The following is a 22,783-nucleotide window of genomic DNA, read 5'->3' as shown; positions in this document are numbered from 1 at the left end:
AATAAACAATATTTTGTTGTTTAAATGTATGTATGAGTCCATCATTTGATTCAGTAATATACCAAATTCATTCCAATTGAAAAATGTGGCTTCTTGTGGCAAAGGAGTTAACAGGGTGCAGTGAGAGGATGAAAGCTGAAATCACTCACTGTCTATATTCCATACTTTTGGATTATAATGGACGCAGCACTAAGACCTTTCATTCTACCTTCCTCTTTGGACTGAAGAGGAGATATAGTTTGGGGTCTGCTCCAATATAAGCATCCTTTCAGGCCTGCTACTGTCGGTGTCTTTATCCAGTTATATGCCGACACATGCACAGAAATGCAATGTGGACATTTACTTTCAAATATTGCTGTGTGTTTTTAAAAAGTAAAATAATCTAAAATAAATTGCAAGCCCAAGAATAAATGTGTGTTTTGGCCACAGTTTTGGTGGTGTGTAATTATTTTTGTTATCTATTTTGAATGTCAAATATGTTGACTTATTATTATTATTATTATTATTATTATTATTATTATTATTATTATTATTATCAAGACTCATTTGATTAACTCAAGGACTTCCTTCCCGAATGAGGGCATCGGTTAAACATAATTCCAAAGTTTAAAATCAAAGTTTACAGTGACATCTAGTGGTTCTTTTGCATCGAACCCACAACTCTCCTTCAGTGAGACCATGCTGACGGGTCATATTGAACTCTAAGGAAATGTACATGAACTGGTGACCAGTTTCGGTGGTGACTGGTGACCAGCGGTGATGCGTTCACTGCGCTATTGGATATCGGGTGTTTCCCATTCAATTAACACAAGTGTGTCCGTGTGTGTGTGTGTGTGACATTCAGTCCGTTTGAATGTATTCATTCATTTAGGTCGATACGCTTCATCAGATTTAAAATATGGGTTCAATCACTATAAAATGCTTTCTTTGATCAAGTCAAATAATAATAATAATAATAATGTTCCTCCATCATCTGAAAAAAGCCCAACTTCTAAAACCTCTCTTTAAAAATAAAAAATAAAAATCCCAGAAAAAAACATTATTTTTTTTTTTTATTATTCATTATTATTATTATTCTATTTTCTATAGTATTTCTTTCCATGCTATATGGCAGAATGGTTTGAATGAAACTGTTTGCCGTGTAACAGAATAAATATCCGTGTACAAATAACCGTAACTGTCTGATTCAAGCAAACACATGAACATTTGTTGACTCTCCCTTAACTTCCTGGGTATCAGACGAATTTGACCTTGAGGTACAAGTGAAGTGACGCCTCACCACTGAAAATGGCAGCACGTTGCCTTCTAATAACAGAATGTTATATATCAATATTATATCCACGTCTCATCTATACATTTTAATTGGCTTGAGAATGTTCTTGCGGATACCCTTCTTTATTTTCTGTGTGTCTTATTCCGTCGTGCTGTTGTTGCGAGAGCGCTGTAGTCGCACAATGACTCAGGGGGCTTTTTTTCGTTGTGAAGAAAAAACGTAGCTCTGATTCCAACCAGCTGTTTCCCGCCTCTCTCTCGCTCACACACCGACACACACACACGTAGTAGGCGGAGGCAAGGAGCCACACACACACACATTGGAGGGAACCCCATCAGCTGTAGACAGAAACACAGCTTCAACTTTTGTTCCTCGCAGCTATTTACATCTCCATCTTTGAAGGCGACATGTCGGATCGACAGTAGCGAGGCTTCGTGGAAAACACCGGTGTTTGTTTGGAAGAGGAGCGAGACAGCAGCGCGCACGGACTTTTCGAGGCTGGCTGCGAAAGCATGGAATATTTCATGATGACAGAGAAAATAGCGTCCTTGCAGCAGTTTAAGAAGACGGAGAAGGATGTGATCGGAGGCCTGTGCAGGTCAGTACCGAGCCGCGAGAGCGATTCCAATGGGCTTCTTGTTGAGCGTGGCGAGCGTGCCTCCGCTCGTGTGTGTGTTAGCATGTTAGCCGCTAGCCCGTGGTGCCCTGGCAGCAGCAGCAGCAACGGCGAGTCAGGACCCGCTTGTTGTTCACATGATCGCTGCAACGTCAACTCACATTTCCCCTAGTCTTCCTTGCTCGTTCGGTGGCCACACGTCCCGAACACGGCTGTGCTGCGTCTATGTTCGCTGGTAGCCGCGAAACATGTCAATAAAGGACGCGAAGTGGCGACACTCGCTTCCCGTTTGGAGACAACCACGTGGTGGTCGGGCTGCTCCACACGAATCGCCTTTTTTGTCGCCGTGTGGGCAGTTTAATGAACCTTCTTTGTTTCTCACCGAACAACGTGTTGACGCGTGACTCGTCCGTCAGCGCGTATTTGAATTGGACACCATACAAACAATGCATTTTGGAAAAGAGCCACGCGTGTGGCCGGTGCTAATGTAGCTTCATTCGGCTAAACAGCGTGTTCACTAGCGCCGACCGCACGGTTTGTGTTGTATCCGTCGTCTTAGTTGACGTTAAAGGCGTGAGAAGTGTCGAGAGTTTTCACGGTCGGCGTGTTTAGACGCATGTGCTGTGGAAGAGGGTTAGCATTTTAGCTGGAGGCTAGCGAGAGCAGGCATTGTTCTCCGTGCAGTCGAGGGGGGTGGAGGTGGGGAGGAGGAGTTTCCATTTCACGGCGGCTACCGTCCACGCTGCGCGACGCGCCCCACGGCGGTCACGCTGGAAGTAAACACCAGATTTCAGGGGACATCTGTCGACTGGCTCTCTTACCAAGGTCGATTTCTATAAAAGCACTAGATGCTGGCCAAAGATTACTACCTTCATCCCCCCGTAGCGCAATAATTTTGAGCTATTTTCCCCCCACACACATTTTATGAGCATAATATGCGTCTCCAGCTTATTCTTTCTGACTTCACTTACTCATTTTAACTGGTCACCGACCTTCTGAGTGAACTTGTCAGCGTGTACAGGTTGATGAACACACAGACTCGTCCGATCGTTGTACACACTTCTGTCCCATACTTCAAAACATTCAAATAAAGGACCATTTCACAAAGGAAACAAACCTTTCACACCACATTTTGTGCAATGAACATTACATTCTTAAGTTTCAAAACGCCATTTGACACTTTAAGTGTCACAACAATTTACATACATTTGTATTTATATGGATCTATATTCTATTTACACTGCAGTCATGGTGGCATGTTTTGAAGGTTAACACTTTTAATAGCACAAAATGTTGTTTGAATTACTGTTTGTCCTGATGCTCAGCAGAAGGCGACTGATAAGTCGACTGTGTTGACTAGTGGTTGCAGCCCTGCTTTACTTTATGATATGGTGTGTGCATGTGTGTGCGAGAGAGGTAACAGAGTTCATTTCAACTTGAAAGACCTTCAAGATCCCAGGTTCAGGAATGCATTAAGGTCATGTTTTACTTTGTGTCACCCTGTAGGTTTAAGTGCTTTTCCTCACATAAGGTTACACAATTGCATCAGTTGTAAAAAGGCTGTATACTTCAAAGTAGAGTTTGGTGGATTGAAAAAGAATATAAATAAATAACATCTGTTATTTGAAATGCGGAACATGCATCGTCATTAAAATCTGTGGGAAATTAAGTCCCAGTTTTAGGTTAGCAAAGACCTAAACCTTCAAGAAAATGGACAGGAAAGTTATGTCTCTATAAAGAGATGTATTGAAATGGCCTGTATTTTATTGTAGACTGAAGTCCCATATTCCATAATAAAATAATAAAGTAAATCGATCAGATGAACAGCTCAACTGTTTGAATATGACATCAGAAACTGCAACCTTTCTAAATGCTATGTTTGATTTCAATGTGGCCCCTTGACGTAAACGCTTGATTTACATAGCAAATGTCACGAATAAACCAGGAAGTCGTGCCACAGTTAGGCCGTGTTGGACAGGACGGTACCATATTAAGCACTGAGTAATTCGCGTATTTCCTTGTTAGCTCCTGGTTTCCATCCCTTCTTCACCTTAGGTTTTCGCCAGTTGTTTCTCAGTAGTGAAAGTGTCTTGGACTTTGTGCTTTTATCTCTAAGGTTATAAAAGTTATGATTCCTTTCAGACTTCATTACGTATTACTGACATTGTTTTGTCATGTCTCCCTCCCAGCTTGGCCAACATACCTCTGAGTCCAGAGACGGCACAGGACCAGGAGCGACGGATCCGTCGGGAGATCGCCAACAGCAACGAACGCCGGCGCATGCAGAGCATCAACGCTGGCTTCCAGTCACTGAAAACACTGTTGCCTCACACAGATGGAGAGAAGCTCAGCAAGGTAAAGCAACACTCATTCCGACATTCATATAGGTTCCTTTCAGTTTTTTATCATTGGATATATGTGTTGTGTAACCAAAAACATTTTGTCATGCCTTTGTTATTGTCGCCAGGCGGCCATCCTGCAGCAGACCGCTGACTACATCTTCGCCTTGGAACAGGAAAAGACAACACTCCTGGCACAGAACAACCAGCTGAAACGCTTCATTCAGGTAAGTCCTCATCTCCATCTTTAAGCTGCTGCACATCTGTTGCTCCCTATATATGAATCTCCGTTGCATGTAAAACACAGCTGTTCAGTTAGTAGTGTATTTGTTTGTCAAATGTAAAACAAAACAGAGGTATTGAGCGTATTTGGAATACAATTTGCATTTGTTTTTCTCACTGCTGGAGATGGAGAAAAACCTTTTCACCCTAATATGTATTTAAGTATAGAGTGTTTTTTATTTAAATGTAGTTTCTGGAAAATAGTTTCCCAGTTGTTCAGAGTTCAAATTCAGCAGCTCCCACTGCGGACAGCATAAGCTTATTCCGTACAGAATATTTTTCTGCTGTGATAGTGAGCTGTTTCAGACCATTTCCCTCCCTGCTGCCGGCAGCTCGAATGCGCCCTGCGTCGGAGAATGTGGATGAACATGTTGCGCCGTAATCAGCCTTTACATCGCTCTGCTTCTCTGCGTGGCCGCAGGAGTTCAGCGGCTCATCACCTAAGAGGAAGCGGGCGGAAGAGAAAGACGAAGGGATCGGCTCTCCAGACGCTCTCGAGGAGGAGAAGGGGGAGGAGCTGAGGAGGGAAATGCTGGAACTGAGGCAGCAACTGGACAGAGAGCGCTCTGCTCGCATGCAGCTGGAAGAGCAGGTGAGACCAAGACAGATGGTGCGGTTTGCCATGTCGACGGCTGAATCAGACACCAAGAACTCTCTCTCCAGTTTGGAACGTATGAGAAGAGTTTGGCAGCAGTGGCAGGATGTTCTGGGAGTGTGCATAAGCTGGGTGCTAGAAGAGCCCAGAAGGTGGAAAATTCAGGAGCTCACACCTCGCCGTCCCTGCCGCTGCTGAAACTTCAGCATGTTGTGATGCATTAATAACCCTCTTAAAAGGGCGCAGTCATTATAAATAATCATAATTATGATGATCAGCCCACCTGAGAGGGTGCTAACCCTCATTCAAGAGAATCCATGTGTCCTGCTTAACTGACTCATGATTCCTGGATCAACCTGAACAACAAGTCAAGTAGAGAAGCTGGTGGTTAAAAACAAACATGAAACTCAAACAGGAAGACAGCGGGCTGGTTGCCAGACTTGCTTTTGAAGAAGCCTCTTTTTGTTGTGTGTCATCAAGCTTTTTTCACTTTTTGTTGCACTTCATTGTGCACACAGTTTTCATAATGTGTCTCATCCAAGAGAATAACATTGGAGAGTCAGGGCTGGAAAAAATAATGGCGTGGTAGTCACCATTTTCAGATCCAGGCCCGTGCGGTGACAACATGTCTGTGCTCAGGTGCGATCTATGGACACCCAGCTTCACCCAGAGCGCCTGAAGGTCATCACTCAACAGGTGGAAGAGGAGCAGGCGCTGATCCAGAGCCAGACGTTGTTACGGCTGCAGCAGATTCAAGCGGCGGACAGACAGACACACAGTCCGCAGGTAAAACATCGCATGGTCGATCACAAGGACTGCATTTCTTCCTGCCTCTTCTCTTTCGCTGGATAGTTGAGCTTCAAAATGATGGAAGCAGTTTCCCTCCAACTTGTGTGACCTGAATTGTTTTTGTCGTCTTCTGCATGTATTTTGTTGACAGCTTTTAGTACATAAACCTCAAACTTGTTTCTGGCGAACCGCTTGTGCGTTTGGAGCGTCCAAACAAAGGCATGAAACCTGCCGCAAAGTTCAGGAGTTGTACAGGCCTCCTCTTGGTACGATAACTGCCAAGCATTCGATGCAGTACAAAGTCCAAGCGATGAGTTTCCTGCAAGGGAGCAAGTCTGTGGGTGGGGTTTCAGCTCTGAATGTGGTGCAAGCTTTTGAATGTTTATTACACGAAGAAAATGACTTGGAAAACGGTAACTGGCTGCACCAGTGAGTGTGCTACAGCTGGAGGCTGCTTAGAATGAGCCTGCTCTGTTCCATGCAGGTGGTTTGGTCAGCAGTCTGCTCCATATGTTTCGGGCGGTGTGTTTGGTGTTGACCAGCGTGTGTGTTGTGTATCTAGGTGCTGGCTCCGCCCGCCTCCACACACCACCCGACAGTGATTGTCCCTGCTCCAACACTAAGCCAGCACCACCATGTCAACGTGGTGACCGTGAGCCCCACCGTTCACACCACCTCCGTGTCGACGTCCAGGCAGAACCTGGACACCATAGTGCAGGTATTGTCTCTCACTCCGTTGTCCAGTCCACGCAGAGTTGATGGTGAACGTTGTGTCCTTCGTGCTAGGCCATCCATCACATCGAACGCACTCAGAAGAGGAGAGCGAGCGCCGAGGAGGAGCAGAGGCGCGCGGTCATTGTTAGCCCCAGTCACGTCGCCATGGACACCGTGGGCTCAGACACAGACACGGACACAGAGGGCGAGGACTGCTCGATGAACTGATGGTCCACGGAACCAACATACAAACGTTTGTGTAAGATTGGCCTCCAGGAGCCCGACTACTCTGAAACAAAAACCATTCGCTTTTTTAAAACTCCAGAACCCAGTAGTGAAGCTCTCGTTCAGTCTCCAGCTGAAGATCGATGGCCCGCTAGGATGCGTAGGTGCTACTTAAAGACTCAAGCGTCTCTGTGTTCAAAAGAAATCTTGACGGTCACGTTCCCAGTTCTTGTTCCCAGCGTCATCATCGGTCAGTATTGCTCTGCTGCCACTTCACAAGCGACAATATACTGAATGTAACAACACACGAATCACGCCGCTGCTGGTGTTTCCATCCAAACCTTAGGGTGGCGACCTCCATCTGAAGGCATTTGCTAGCGCGACCCTTATGGCCAAAAATCAAATTCAATTGAAAAATTTGGGGAGAAAATAAGTTCATGTCTGATTTACTTGAAATAAGTGTCTAATGTGTTTTGATTTAGCCCTGAATGATAAGCTGTTGATCAATCGATGTTATTGTCTTTGCTAAGTGTGTGAGGTTTTTCTTTTTTTTTTCCCCTCCAAGTCATTTTCTTTTGGTATCAGGCGTCCGTCTCGGGTTACTGAAATTTAGAAATGGCTGAATTTATACACGAATGAGTTTGCTCCAGATGAAAACTGCGATAATCCAGCTGTGTATCAGCACCGATTATTGGAAGCGTTGGAACCCCGCGCAGCAGTTATCCTCCTTCTTGGACTTGAATTTATGATTCATCTGTTCCAATGAATGAATGAATGAAATATCCTTCTTTAAATAATGAAACGGTACATATCAACATGAACTCCACCCAGATTTTTCTCACTCTGGGTGCAACTTGATGGGAGATATTTGAAGCGGTTATGAATTTTCATAAAGGAACTGGTAGTTCTGTTGTTAACGTCCAGGTAATACGAAGCGCGTGCAGTTCTTCAGGCACGGAGGGTGCGCCCTCACTCTTCACTACCAAAGTCAGAAGCAAGTAGTTTTTAAATCCCAACACGAGTTATTCCTGATGAACGTCCGCCAGTCCACATGATTCGACCAGCACGCCACTCTTCTGGACCTTCTTGCCAGTGCATTTGTTTTTCTTTTTCATGTGACGGTTGGTGAATTTGCACTTGGTTATTATGCAATTCAATATTCAGCACTTACACATACGACATAAGATGATGAAATCTATGCATCATTGATAGCTGTGTGTTTCTAGAAATACACTGTGGAACAGTCCACTCAAACTAACAGTAAAGGTGGTGCTCTGCTGATGACGCCAAGATTCTCGCAGTTCAGGAAGAGTAAATACTGGAGGATATCTGGCTCCTATTTGACTGTGCTGCAGCTGCACACATGGGTGCATTGTGGTGTATTTTAAATGCAGGAATTGGAGAAAAGAAATACTGCATTCAAAGCAACTGGCTCGGTCCACCGCATGTTGTATTGCTTACAATGTTTCTGGAACTTGACTGGAACCCCTGCTTCAAGCTCTATTAGATGCTCTTGACACGATGCTGTAAACATTCCTTTTTATTTGTGTCTGCTTTTGATCTCGTATGTTCCGTTGCCAACCGAATGCATGTTACTAATCGACGTTCTCTTCGTGTAAGACAGCCATTTACAGACAGTTTCTTTCAGCGTGGAATTGAATCTCTCTTGTGAAACACTTCACTACCTTAAGTTTCATCCGCCAGTTTTTTTAGGGGGGGCTGTGAGAGTGGCTGTTATTTGTTGTTGTGAATTTTTGGTGACACGCCGCTGCAGCCAACAGGCGAAACGTTGGAGTCTAATATTTCAGTACTTCTTGTTGCAGCACTGTTTTTTTTTTTTGTTTTTTTTTTTTGGTGAGTTCAATATGAAGCACTTGCTGTTCTGTACTGCCTGGTTCAGTGTTGAGGTTCTCTTTTTTATTACCAAGCTCTTTTCTGTGATACAAAAAATGTCTTTCCTTTCTTTATTTTCATCTATCTCTTAACATTTTTGGTGACAAGCATCTGTTTTTTTAATTTCTTTGTTTTTGTCAGTCCATGATGAGAAGCTGTTATATTTTGTTTATAAAAATACTTGGGTGACTAGGCCTTTGGAAATATAAAAAAATAAAATTTGTACCTTTTTTATTGCACTCTGTTGTGTATTGCTTCATTACAACCTGAACAAAGCCGCAAAGTAGAATTGTGTAATTTTGTTATATTTTCGAGATCTGTGCTCAGCTGATCCACCCTGCCTGCACTCTCCTCTTAACAACCCTCTCAAGCAGTTTTGGCAGTTGAACCACAAGCATTAATTTTCTAGAAAGAGAGGCTTCAGTATAAGAATAAAACTAAGCACTTATTGCAACATTCTCCAACAGACTCTCTGAATGCAGAATAAAGCACAGAAACATCTTCAATTAAAGGTTCTGTTTATGGAAACTTTGAAACCTTGTCCCCCCTTATTTCTTTTCAAGTGAAAGTCAAGGCTAAATACTTTAAACAGTAATATCACTTCTCTGAAAATGTTTTCATTAGTCCATATTTCAAGTTTCTTGTCTGACGTTTAGAAACTTCATTTTTTTTAAATGAACATTTGTTTTGCCAATTAAAAAAAAATGACAATGGTGCTTTTTAGCTGATCCATCTGGTGTTTCTGTGCCATTAGAAATTCAAACTATTAAATCTTTAGCCACAATTTGTTTTTATTTTTAATCAGAAGTTGGAATAGTGTGTTACACATTAGATGGGGCACATGTCTACTGTGTATAATGAGTAATTACGTGGCTAATACACAGGAATAATATGTTTATTTATGGTGATGTTTATTATTTTCAACATGAATTCTTATAGAAGGATGAAGTCTGAAACTTTTTATTTAAGTGAGTTTTGATCCTTGATCCTACATTGATTTATTTTGTTGGTTTTGTCTACAACCGTTTTGTCTTGATAGCAATAAAATATAAATGTGGAGATGTGAAGCCCAGTGAGGTTAGTGTGGCTGTATCTTCAGAATCATTGCTACTCGCTGGATACTGCAGACACCAAAACAAGCTGGAGGAAATATGTTTATGATCATTTTTCATGAATAAATGTGAAATAAAATCTGAAATAATGTTTAAAATTAAAATTACTAAACCTCTGGCATAATTCATCACAATCTGAATAAAAAGGAAAATGTCTACATATGAATGTCATAAACATGTTTGAGCTGTAGCCTGTGAAGTATTTTACTGTCCACTGTAACTGTACTTCATTTTTGCCCACAGATAGATTCCAGATTTAGACTCATCATAAGGGAACCATGTTCCGAGTGGCCCGGGCAGCTGCTGCGACACACAATGGCTGCTGACATGGGAGCAGTTGCTTCGCCCCACCTCCTGTGCTGTGACCTCCGACCTTCAGCATGAGGGGTATATATATCGCGTGGAGATGAAGCGAAGGCCCCTGGCAGCAAAGATGAAGGTTCTGCTCAGCGTGTGCTTCCTGCTGTCTTTGGTGGCCTCATTCTCAGCAGGTATGCGCAACCGCTTTGTTTTCATTTGAGTGACAGGGATTTGCTGTTTCAACTGGGATTGTATCTACTAACACCCATGTGGAACTCTCTTTTAAATATCCTGTACATGCTGAAATGATGGTACCGACAGATATACAGTCATTCTCAGCACGATGCAGCAACTGTGAACTTTGCTTGCAACCTATCATCACTGGCCCAACTTTTTGTTTTTTGACCTTCTCATCCTAAGTATTCCACAACTTATATTCATGTTTACTATTCAAATACTGCTGCCAGTGTGTTCTTCAGGTTCCTTTCATCTGATTTTGACCTTTTGTGTCCTTGATGATTTTGTCCTCTAACTCTAGTCATGCGTCAGACAAAACTGTCATCAGATACTGCAGTCACCACGACTGTTCACCTCACAAATATCTCATTGGAGACACACAAGCTGCGCCAAATCATTCTCGCTCGCACATGAAAATGCGGTAAAAAGCATGAACTGGCGATAAGAGTGCAGCCATGTGTGATGTCTTAATAAAGCTGGATAGTTCCACAGCGTCTGATCAGCCTGTGAAGCTGCTAATCTGACATTCCAGGCTGCAGGGTCGACATCCAGGGGATGTCCTGGCTAAAAGAGGCATCAGGAGGGACACGTGTGATCACACTTCATCCGACTTACATAACCAGTAGCATTTGGAAAAACTCAAATGTGTAGTTCATGGAGTTTGAACTTAACTGTGTGTGACCGTGATAGGAAAACTGTTACTCAAGTGGTTCTATCATTGCCCTCCATAACTGAGGTGATCGATGTGTATTTTAGGAAGAAAAAGAAAAAGCTTTTTCCAACAGTTACCATACCATATTTATCTATAAAGCACTTAAAAAGCAATGGAAGATTGTCACTGAGTGCTGTACAACTGTAAAATCAGGATAAAACAGACATTAAAAACTAATAAATACATAAAATTAAAACAGGCAGATACACTAAAAATTACTAAAAAGATCAGCTGTGCGGTTGTATGGAAGCCAAAGAGTAAGTGTGTAAGTGTAGGTGTTTTATGACATTTGTTTATGACATAGAGAGTTTATGACATGCAGAGAGAGATTGACCTCTTATGCCACACCTGAATAGATATTTCTGGGTCACAATTTAAACTGCTTTTTTGCATGTATATCAGCAGCTTATTATCCTGTAGTTGATCATTATACTTATATTATACTTATTGGTTTCTTGTTGTGCCTGTCTGCATTTTAACAACAACATAGTTACTGATTATTAACAGTAAATAAGCAAGTATTTAGTTCATTAATAGTTAATAAATATCCAATCGCAAGTGTAATATCGACTCACTGAACAACAACCTAAACAAGCTGCCATCGAAAAATAAATATTGAATTTAAATTTAAATTTAAATTCATTTTAATGCACGATAATGCACCGAACTCACTCAACGCAGCAGCAGATTTGCTTGGCCCAGCTTTTTTGAATTCCATGGACAGAGAACCATAATATTGGTGTCGTATGTTAGATGTACTCTTTAATATATAACCACGGCAACGTTCCCTTCATCACATCAGTGACAGTTGAAGAGAAAAGGAGGAGACTGAAATGATAAATTAGTAATAGATGTTGAATATTGCTGCACAAACAAGTGCAAGTTCACGTTTCTTCATTGAATTGTGTGAGAATATCTCACACATTATGTGGATTGTACGCATTGTAATACTAGCTGAGGCACCTTTTCCTCAGAAGGAATGAGCGACCTTTCAGTTACTTCACTGTGGGTGTGTCATTTCATCGATAACACTCTTGTCTTTTGCACAACTTTATATACCAACCGTACTCCATCCTCCACAATGACAAGGAGGCAGGAGTTATGCAATATGACCTGGTGAATTCCACCTTGCTTGACCCCGTGCAGTCATATTCAAATCTGTTACACATCTCCCCTGGACGCACCACGCGTTGCTTCAACTGCACTGACACATGCAAGGAAGCATCTGGGTTATTGCTATTGCGCTGTCATGACATGCTATGCAGGTGGAACGGCGACCCGGGGCAGTTGTTTTTATGGCTCTTCAGTGAGGACATGAGTCACAAACTGCCTCATGACAATCGCACGGAAGACAGGAGTGCCGCGCTTCATGAAAATAGGAGTGGAATTATCCCCTGTTCTTTTCACCCCCTGACTCATTGTGAGGCTATTTCTGTTGGTGAGGGGTAACATCCTGCAACCAGGCACCTGTCTCACTCCGTCCCCTCCACGGCAGTGAAGCCTGTCACACCCAGACAAACCAGCTCCCACCAAAGATATCACCAAATTGCAGTGTCCTACTTCTGCTCTAGACAGTGAAGTCAATGCTGGTCCATATTAAGGTCCTTTTTTATTTTTAATGCTGCTGTTTTAGTCAGGTTTGTCTCATTAGAATGTTTAGTGCTTTCTGTTTCAAAGATGTTGCAGTAAAAGTGGGATTCGGGTGTGTCGCAAAGTACAGTATAAAGTCTGCTTCAATTTATTCAACACCAAAATGACCTTGAATAATTATATAAAATATTATATAGAAATATTATATATACATGTATATATATATATATATATATATATATATATATATATATATATATATATATATATATATATATATATATATATATATATATATAGGTCAGGCACATATATTCATTTATGACGAGTTAGAGGTTATGAGCAGATTTGCATCAAATGCTCAGGGAACATGTGAAACAGAGGATTAAATTATGGGAGTGGTCCAGATCACTGTCTGGTTGCTGGAAGTATTTAGTAGTAAAAGTATAACAATGAGAGATAGGACCATTTTAGACATTTGTGCCGCATTGGCTTTTGGACGCTAGACTTTTTTTTTTTTATGAAGGACACTTTGTCATCGGTACATTGGGTTGGGGATGGACTGAAGTTGCTTGGTGGAGGTTTGCGCTCTCTGAGTGTTTTTACAGTTGAAACTGCGTCAAGTTGAAGTCACACAGTGTGAGTGTGTAATGATGCATCTATTATTGCTGTTCACAATTCGTTCCATTCGGAATCCGCATGTCCTTTGTCTCCAGTGGCAGACAGAGTTTTTGTCTACACAACGTTCCGGACTGTAAAAGTTAAGCCAGGTCTCTGGCCGACTTCCAGGCTTGACATCCAGGCATCCTCTGGTGGACCTGCTGAGTTTCCTCTTACCAATGTCCTGATCATGTGTTCCTCTTAATGGCTCACAAGGTGCACTTGTGCCTGGGCAGGACACTGTGGGCGGGTTGGACTCCATAGAGCCTGGAGCCATGCGCTCTCTCTGCCTTTTGCAGCACTTGACTAGTCAAAATTGTCGCAGATAACAGGCTCTATGTTGACAAGCTGCTCAGAGGTGATAAGTGAACGGAGGCTGCAGATACTGGAGGTGACAATCGACGTAGAGACCCGTAAATTGTTTAATCGTTTATTAGCGGAAATCTAATAAAGGCTAATGCAGGGGTGGTTGAGCTTGAACCAGCGTCTTCTCTGTGAAAGATGGTGTCGCCCACCCATCCGGACTGAGCATGCCTGCTCCAGTGTTCTGCTGGAGGAGATCCAAAGGCCGTTTGAATGTGTGCAACTCACAACAGCTGCTACTTTCTCCTCATCCCTCACCCCGACTCCATCTTGTAACACGAACCGTTGAAGCACATGCAGCCTCCACACCGCACACCTTCACGGTTATAATTAAATAGAGGTCACGACCTTGTGCTCTTTGTGGACTGTAGCTGTGCAAGGAATCCTTGATCCATGAAAGCATGTGAAGTGTTCTGTAATAGATATGGTAATTGTTGTAGTGACATTGTAATTACGCCTAGTTCCAAGCCGTAGACCTGTTGATGAAGTGAAGCGCTAGTGCTAGCACAGTTAGTGAGTTTGCATGGTGTCTTCAAGCAACTTCGATATGACGGGACGGTCAGTGCATTCCTGGCTCAGCTGTCTGCTGTCCAGCAACAACTGTTGGTGAGTCGCAAACCAACTGTATGAGAGATACTGAGCAGCAGGTGATGGACACGACCTGAACTTTACCTTTGCATCTGCCCCATCGCATTGCACGTGGTCATGCTTAGTTATTGTGAATGCACTATTGTTCTTCGTCTCTGCCATTTTTTTTTCTTCCGCCGCGTTTTTCCTCACGCTATATCTCCCAGAGCTTTTGTCTTAGAGACGCGGTTCGAAAGCCAAAACGTGGGGCCCGACCCGGAATCCCCTGCTATTACTTCTCTCGGACCAAGGTGCCAGCATTCCCAAGATATTCCAGGATTAGTGGGAATTTTTTTCCCATTGAAAATGAATGGGACCAGGCCAAAAAGCGAGTCTGCAAAAAGCACAGTCTGTCTGTCGCCCTAAAAAAAGGGCTGCAACCGCATTGAGGAGGAGAGGCTGCTGCGCGAAAATCTCAGCAAAGTTACTTATTTTCAACTCGCCATCCCAACCAAACTGTAGACATGAAAACCTCAGGATTCTCGGTTTTTCGCTATCTGCTACGGTTTCCGAGAGGGGCATGGCGGTGGGGCATGGTGCATTCACAAGCTGTTTATTCATAAACAGCAGCGTTTAGTATATTCTAACTTGTTCTGTTTAAACTCATTGTGGTTCTCTATCACAGAGCTGCTGTCGGACTCAACCTCCCCGGACGATGAGCTATTAGTGCAGCTCCAGCTCCAGCAGCCAGAGGAGGACTTGTTCTCTTGTGGCTGTGACTCAGCAGAGGAGCACACCAGCCAGAGCTCCTCTAATGACACCCCAGCACCGGAGAGAGCCTTGTGCCAGCCCTGCAACCCCCCTCCAGCTCTACAGCCGGAGGAAGACACACCTGAGGAGGAGGCCGTGACGAGTGATGCGGAGGAGCCAGAGGTTGTTCATGAGGAGGGTGGAGAAGATGCTGACGACGGGCCTGCAAGCACAGTTGGTGAGGCAGAAGATGAGGATGAGCTGGAGTCTGCAGAAGAGCAGGAGGATGCTGCACCCAAACCGGAAGAAGAACCGGAAGAGCTGCCTGACACTGATGCAGCTGAATCCGAAGATGAAGTCGAATCAATCCTAGAGGAAGGTGAATCGGAGGAAATCGACGCTGTGGAGTCAACAATTGAACCCGAAGACAAAGCTGCTTCAGAACCAGAGGAGGACGAGTCTGAAGGTGAGTCGGAACCTATAATGAATCTTCGAGTGAATCCAGAAATTGTAGAAGAAAGACCAGAGTTTGAAGAAGATCTAAGTTTAGAACCAGAGGTGGAAAACGACATAGAAGAAGCTGAAGAAGAAGAGGCCACAGTGGATGAAAGGAAAGCAGAGGAAGCCACAGTGGAAGAAGAAGAAGAAGAAGAAGAAGAAGCCACCTTAGATGAAGCTGAAATACAACAAGCTACTGTGGAAGAAACAGAAGAGGAAGCCACCTCAGATGAAGCTAAAATAGAAGAACCCACTGTAGAAGAAACAGTAGAAGAAGCCGCCTTAGATGGAGCTAAAATAGAAGAACCCACTGTGGAAGAAACAGAAGAGGAAGCCACCTCAGATGAAGCTAAAATAGAAGAACCCACTGTAGAAGAAACAGTAGAAGAAGCCGCCTTAGATGGAGCTAAAATAGAAGAAGCCACTGTGGAAGAAACAGAAGAGGAAGCCACCTTAGATGAAGATAAAATAGAAGAAGCCACTGTGGAAGAAACAGTAGAAGAAGGCACCTCAGGTGGAGCAAACATAGAAGAAGCCGCTGTGGAAGAAACAGAAGAAGAAGCCACCTTAGATGAAGATAAAATAGAAGAACCCACTGTGGAAGAAACAGTAGAAGAAGCCACCTTAGATGAAGCTAAAATAGAAGAAGCCACTGTGCAGGAAACAGGAGAAGAAGCCACCTTAGATGAAGCTAAAATAGAAGAACCCACTGTGGAAGAAACAGTAGAAGAAGCCGCATTAGATGAAGTTAAAATAGAAGAAGCCACTGTGGAAGAAACAGAAGAGGAAGCCACCTTGGATGAAGATAAAATAGAAGAACCCACTGTGGAAGAAACAGTAGAAGAAGCCGCCTCAGATGAAGTTAAAATAGAAGAAGCCACTGTGGAAGAAACAGAAGAAGAAGCCACAGTAGATGAAGTGGAAGAAGCTCAAGTGGAGGACGTAACTTCTCAATCTAAAATCAAAGGTAACCACAGACTGTGGGTGATGGAGTATCATCTTTCCGGCAGGTTGGACAAATATGAAACTGTGTGTAGCTAAAGAGGAATTAGCAACAAGGCCTAGCACTGAAATAAACAGACCAGAATAGCTGAGCAGGGAACCACGCAGCTTGCTGGACAAGGCTGTGATATAACAGTGAGCAGCAGATGCTCCAGTCACTCGCAGCCCAGCCTTTAAGATCTCATTACTCCTGATACAGGAGGCTAGGAGAAGATATTAAAGATGCAAAGATGTCCACAAAGCATCAGCGTTAAAAAAGACAACACCAGACAAATAAATAAATACCCATAATATCTAAACCTAAATCATGGCGAAATAAATAAATGGATGAAATATACATAGCTAGTAAATGGATAATAGATAGATGATAATACATTTTATAAATATATTTAGACCAATACGCAAAAGTACGCACAAGTATATTTTTCTCCATGGCCACCTTGTAATGGTCAACTTTATCCCATCATCACCATCATTCTACTCGAGGTCTCAGGCAGGTGAATGAGCTTCCACAACATTAATAGTCACCTACGCGTTTAAATAGAGCTACACCACTTGAGATGGAGCTCAACACAGCCACTTGTGAATTGGCTTCATACTAAATGTAAGTGTCATTGATGAACTGTAAAAAAAAACAAAGCGATAATAATTAAATGTTCATGGCATCTGATGTCAGGAGGCGAGGATGAAGCATCGGGCCCCGCAGTGAGGGACCGCTCCCACATCGACGAGACGCTGAGACTGGCCTCTGCTGAACCCTCCGCTGAGTACACAGGTAAGATACAGGGTTGGAGTGTAGAGTGTGGTTGTTTGAGGATTGAAAAGAGATGAGTTATAGATAGAATTGCAATGTTTCACATGCTTTGTTTTAATTCCTAACCTGGCATACTCAAAAAGTCAAAGAATGAATTATTTTTGGGTTGAAACAGTGTGGCAAAAGGGCGCCAGATCTCAAATGGGCTTCCTGTGGATCCCTGAGGGGAGGTACTTTGATGGATGATAGTGAAATCTCCTGAAAAACAATGAGAGGCTGATCCTCTGCTAGAACTCACCCAGCAAATCAAACAGCGTTCTACCCCGGCAGATGGGCCTCTGTCTGAAAAAGCCATCCACACATCCATCCGAATGTTTACCAGACTGGTGCTAAAGACCTTCCAACAGATGTGTTGAGGCTGTTTTTGGATGTGAATATTACAGCTACGTGTACGTGCGAATTTCTGTGGCGTGATGTGTGTGAAGATGGATCCCGAGACACAGCCCCAGACCCTCTTCATGTCCAATACATTAGTTAAATGGCAATGCTGAAATGCTGCATGGTTTTCCCTCCTACTTTTAAGCTGCCATAAAGAAACTGCTGAGCATCTACCACACTGCCATCAAGCCAGTGGAGCAAGCCTTCAAGTACAATGAGCTGAGGCAGCATGAAGTCACAGGTACGTGATGATGACACCCCGTTCCTTACCGTCTACTACGTTGGCTTGACCGTTCTCCCACACTTGTCAGATGGAGAGATCACCTCCAAGCCCATGGTTCTGTTCCTGGGACCCTGGAGTGTGGGCAAGTCCTCCATGATCAACTACCTGCTGGGTCTCCACAGCACCTCACAGGAGCTCTACACAGGTTTGTCATCTGAGAGCCGTCAACAGTCCATGTTGGGAGGCTCTTGTGTGACGTGAAACTGAGTGACACATCGAGGCAGAAGGCCTCCAACAGTGTGGAGAAGAAACTGAACCCCATTCTATGATAGTACAACTTGAATGTCGAATGTCAGCAATGACACCAAACAGAACAGGCCTGGTTCATCTCTCACTATCTCTCCTAGCTTCCCTGATATAGATACACACCTCACAACTTTGAGAGCTAGTCCTGAACTGGGCCTTGTGTTTGAGAAATGCTGGACATCTAGCACCTCAAATGGATCCGAGCTTAGATGTAGATGATACTGTGCCGCTTTCCCTCTTCCTTGCAATGTGACCTGATAAATAGGGAAGGTCTGTACATTACATTGAACTAATGCAGGCCTTCTTAACCTTTTTGATCTCGGGGCCTACCTTTCCCTGAACAATTGGGCCCGGGGCCCATTCAAGTAATAGCACTGAGTCATTACTTTTGATTTCATTTATGATCAACAACCATATTTCATCTACTTGCACGTAAACAAACCAAAACCTTGTGAAATGACATGAAACCGTGTGATCATCACAAAGATATTTGTCATACAAAAGTCCAAACAGCAGCAGAACCAGGTGTAAGTCATGTTCATCAAATGTACTGAAGAAAAAAAAGTAAACTATTTATTTAAACTCTTAAACTTATTTAAACTTTTCACAACTGCTCCAACATGCACAGTTTTTACTGTTAGAGGGGGCGACATCACTTTCTTTGTCATTTTTTTCTTTTCAAGAACTTCTCCATAGTTGGTAACTATCACAGATTTTCAGCTGTCAAGTCACTTCAGTGACACACTACTGCCACCATATGTGGCTAATGTATGAAAACTGAGCGTCTTGTGGCCCTCACGGCCCAAACTGAAAAGCTTTTAGCGGCCCTCTAGGAGGCGCTCACGGCCCAATCATGGGCACCGGCCCGATGGTTAAGAATCCATGACCTAATGCATTCATGGCATCATACACATCAACGCAAATATCTCAAGATCACTTTATTTTTACTACTGTTAATGCATGGATCCTCCGCCAGGAGCTGAACCCACGACCTCTGAGTACACGGTTGTCATGCACGGAGAGAAGACCCGCACTATTGAGGGCATAGTGATGGCAGCTGACAGCTCTCGATCCTTCTCCCCTCTGGAAAAGTTCGGCCAAGGTTTCCTGGAGCGCCTGGTTGGTATTGAAATGCCTCACAAGCTGCTGGAGAGGGTGACGTTTGTGGACACGCCGGGAATCATCGAGAACCGCAAGCAGCAGGAGAGAGGTGAGACACAGAGTCTGATTCTGTCTGTTAACACGTGCGTCTTTGTCATGCTGTGATCCCCCCCAAAGGCTACCCCTACAACGAGGTGTGCCAGTGGTTCATCGACCGCGCCGACTTAATCTTCTTGGTCTTTGACCCCACCAAGCTGGACGTTGGTGGAGAGCTGGAGATGCTCTTCAAGCAGATGAAGGGTCGCGAGTCGCAGATCCGCCTCATCCTCAACAAAGCAGACAGCCTCTCCACCCAAGACCTCATGAGGGTCTATGGAGCTTTATTCTGGAGCATGGCTCCCCTGGTCAATGTGACTGAGCCACCCAGGGTATACGTGAGCTCCTTCTGGCCTCAGGACTATGCTGTGGACACAAGCCGCGAGCTCTTCATGAAGGAGGAGATCTCTCTGCTCGAGGACCTGAACCAGGTGAGACCTGTTGCCTGTGGAATCATGAGCCCATGAGCGTCAAACTCACTCACACAAGGGGCCAGTACTCTGAAGGGTTGAATTTAGTTTGTGAGGTAACCACAGGTGGTGAGCCGGACTGTCCTTCTCTGACTCATAACACAGGACACTTCGGGTTTCCCACCTTCCACTGAACTTCCATTCATTTTCTCCCTTTTTCCTTGAATTGAAAGCAGCTTGTCAAAGGACAAAACCTGTCACACATGCATTGACGGTGGTGCTACTTTTTGGACATTTTTAACCGCACAAACAGAGTTTAAAGCGAGTGATAGTTTAAATGTTTTTAATGGCCCTGGTTTAATGCCAACTCACCACAATGAAGACATCAGGGACCCATAATGCGTCCCAAATAATCGGTCTCCTCCGATATTTTCATCCGATATTTTTGACCGACGCCCACCTGTAAACGAATATCCTGCTGTTGGCTCATCACAAAGTTGGGGATACTCTCTCTGCGGTGACTCTGCACTTGGAAATCGATGTTATGATCTCCTCTCTTTGTTTTGTTGACCATCTACAGGTGATTGAGAACCAGATCGAAAACAAGATTGCCTTCATCCGCCAGCACGGCATCCGAGTGCGTATTCACGCCCTGCTGGTGGACCGCTACCTGCAGACCTACTACGACAGGCTGGGCTGGTTCAGTGACCCCCACGAGGTTTTCCAAGACATCGTAACAGACCCAGACAAGTACTACATCTTCAAGTCCATCCTGGCCAAGACCAACGTCAGTAAGTTCGATCTGCCCGACAAGGAGGCCTACCAGGACTTCTTCGGAGTCAATCCGGTGTCCAGCTTCAAGCAGCTCTCCCAGCACTGCAGCTGGAGTGGCGGGTGTCTGCTGGACAAGTTAGAGAAGGCCATTTCTCAGCAGCTTCCAGCTCTGCTCAGCAGTGTCAGCAAGGACACGTCTGCGCCAACGAAATCTTCCGTCACCCCGGCACCTCCGGCGGCTGGAGCCTGTGAAGGTCCCCAGTGTGAGGAGAAGCCTAAAAACCGCTGGAGGAGGCAATGAGAGCGGTGACGGTGGAGGATGAGACAGATGGCAGCAGCCGGGGGGGGGCCTTTTAAAAACACCCCACTTCTCTAAGTCTCTGGGTTTGTGGAGCAAAACAATGAGAGTGAGAAAGCTAGCAACAGGCTGGATCACATTTCAGATCCATTTGCGTCAGCATTAAGTAGCAGATGAATGGAATCAAGATCTTTCTTAAAGTTGCAGTTATTTACGTTTGACCTGATCAACCTTTTCACTGACAGCTGTGTGCCGTGATTTCTGCAACAGAACTTCCTGAAATATAGATTTCTAGACAGAAAAAAAAATGAAATGTGAACTAAAGTACAGAACGAAGGCAGTGTTGTTTTCTTTTCTTGTTTTGAAGTTTGTATATTATTTATTGGAATATGGATGCTAGCGTGAGCGACGTGGAACACTGTTGTTTGCAAGGACTGAATATTGAGTCGCATCTGCAGAGTTTTGCTGTCGGCCCACTCTGAAAAAGCACTGTAAGATGAACATGTTGCCAAAGCGAGTTGCATCTACTGGTGAGGATGAACCAGCTTTTTTTCTGAATAAATAATAATAATTTTTCATCACAAAATGACTCTTTTTCATCATTATTATTATCATAGTAATATTTCTAACTGAGACATTTTGAAAGTGCCATGGTTGGCTGTGATTCAAGACACACTTATTGGCTAAATTCCCCATTTCTTACGTGTTTAGGAACATAACCTGCTTTCATTTTATTGACAACAAAATTGTCGGGTTCTTCATACGTTTTTCACGACTACTTTTAACTGCAACAATTAAGATGTACTTCAGTAATATAAAAAATAAATAATAAAAAATAAAATTGAGGAGAGGTGCTGTTTCTCTTAATAACCACCAGGAGGCGCGTGTTATATTGAGGTATTTTTCAACTTGTGTCTGCAGCAGGGAACTTAAAGGCAATAATGACGAAGAAAAATGACGAAGTTTTTATTTTCTCTATAGGCTTGCGTGAGTTACTTCCGGGCACTCTGGTTTCCTCCCACAAAACACATTGACATAGGTGTGTGCGCGCGTGTGCGTTAAGATGGCATGTGGCTGCATGTGTGTGTTTGGGGATGGCGAGTTTACAAGAGAGGTGTGTTTACTGAGTCGATAACGCTCAACTGAAGTCTGTGTTAACACATTACCTCAAACCTCTGTAAACACTCACACAAACACACACACACGGGCGCGCGCACACAAACACTGAACTCAAGTTTAAACACCGTTCCCTTGTCATCGGAGAATGATACACACATACTCAAACTCACAGTTATATTGTGTTTTCCTGCTGCGGACACAAGTCAACAAAAAGTCAGTAAACTCAATAATTGTACGAGTTTGTTAGCGTCGGTCTCAAGCGAATTTCAGGATGAACGTGAAGACAGAAGACCAGGAAGTTACATTTGCGAATCAAATATCAGTTTTACACATTGACAACGACAAATGCCAAGTATGTGTCACGACATTTGAATGAAGTACTTTTCAGTTCAAACACGGTGGTCGCCTTTTAATAGCTATCAAGCTGGCAAAGACAAATAAATACCGGAAGTAAATTACGTTTCACAAATTAAAAGCAGATAGTATCATTATACTACTCAACATTTACTATCTGTCTCATTTTAACTATAGATGCTGTTGCGGGTTATTCCGAGGTAGCCAAAATATGAAAATGCTATTCTTTATAAGCTAACCCGATATTGGTGACAGCCAAAAAAAGTTGTTTTTTTCTTCATTTTTTAAAATTAGCATGTTTGTAATATATATATATATATATATATATATATATATATATATATATATATATATATATATATATATATATATATATATATATATATATATATA

The 22,783-nt window shown here is 43.4% G+C and overlaps 2 protein-coding genes across 3 annotated transcripts; both read left to right on the top strand.

Annotated features, from left to right (window-relative positions):
• Positions 1-1,530: 1,530 nt before the first annotated feature.
• Positions 1,531-8,914, top strand: LOC128754068 (transcription factor AP-4-like). Its single transcript, XM_053856394.1, has 7 exons — positions 1,531-1,871; positions 4,079-4,244; positions 4,357-4,455; positions 4,932-5,102; positions 5,745-5,891; positions 6,457-6,612; positions 6,681-8,914. Exons 1-7 carry the CDS (start codon positions 1,786-1,788, stop codon positions 6,834-6,836), a joined length of 981 nt encoding a protein of 326 aa, XP_053712369.1. The 5' UTR covers positions 1,531-1,785; the 3' UTR covers positions 6,837-8,914.
• Positions 8,915-10,195: 1,281 nt separating this feature from the next.
• LOC128754313 (sarcalumenin-like) lies at positions 10,196-21,457 on the top strand. Of its 2 annotated transcripts, none has more exons than XM_053856840.1 (8): positions 10,196-10,329; positions 14,953-15,483; positions 17,194-17,292; positions 17,855-17,950; positions 18,021-18,137; positions 19,215-19,448; positions 19,517-19,866; positions 20,426-21,457. In XM_053856840.1, exons 1-8 carry the CDS (start codon positions 10,245-10,247, stop codon positions 20,918-20,920), a joined length of 2,007 nt encoding a protein of 668 aa, XP_053712815.1. In that variant the 5' UTR covers positions 10,196-10,244; the 3' UTR covers positions 20,921-21,457. The 2 variants fall into 2 exon arrangements, with proteins under 2 accessions (XP_053712815.1, XP_053712814.1); XM_053856839.1 differs by having other exon boundaries at positions 14,953-16,482.
• The last annotated feature ends 1,326 nt before the right edge of the window (positions 21,458-22,783 follow it).

Source organism: Synchiropus splendidus, chromosome 2, assembly GCF_027744825.2.
Source record: "Synchiropus splendidus isolate RoL2022-P1 chromosome 2, RoL_Sspl_1.0, whole genome shotgun sequence".
NCBI lineage: Eukaryota > Metazoa > Chordata > Actinopteri > Syngnathiformes > Callionymidae > Synchiropus > Synchiropus splendidus.
Note: the sequence above shows the minus strand (reverse complement) of the source record. Positions and strands in the feature narration are given on the sequence as shown.

What these genes read in the sequence shown, in the direction of transcription:
- LOC128754068 (XM_053856394.1), top strand. Translation starts at nt 1,786, where the DNA reads ATGGAATATTTCATGATGACAGAGAAAATAGCGTCCTTGCAGCAGTTT. An exon ending in AGCTGAAACGCTTCATTCAG is followed by an intron (nt 4,456 to 4,931) that starts GTAAGTCCTCAT and finishes GCGTGGCCGCAG; the next exon opens with GAGTTCAGCGGCTCATCACC. An exon ending in ACCTGGACACCATAGTGCAG is followed by an intron (nt 6,613 to 6,680) that starts GTATTGTCTCTC and finishes CCTTCGTGCTAG; the next exon opens with GCCATCCATCACATCGAACG.
- LOC128754313 (XM_053856839.1), top strand. Translation starts at nt 10,245, where the DNA reads ATGAAGCGAAGGCCCCTGGCAGCAAAGATGAAGGTTCTGCTCAGCGTG. An exon ending in ACCCTCCGCTGAGTACACAG is followed by an intron (nt 17,293 to 17,854) that starts GTAAGATACAGG and finishes CCTACTTTTAAG; the next exon opens with CTGCCATAAAGAAACTGCTG. An exon ending in TGCTCGAGGACCTGAACCAG is followed by an intron (nt 19,867 to 20,425) that starts GTGAGACCTGTT and finishes GACCATCTACAG; the next exon opens with GTGATTGAGAACCAGATCGA.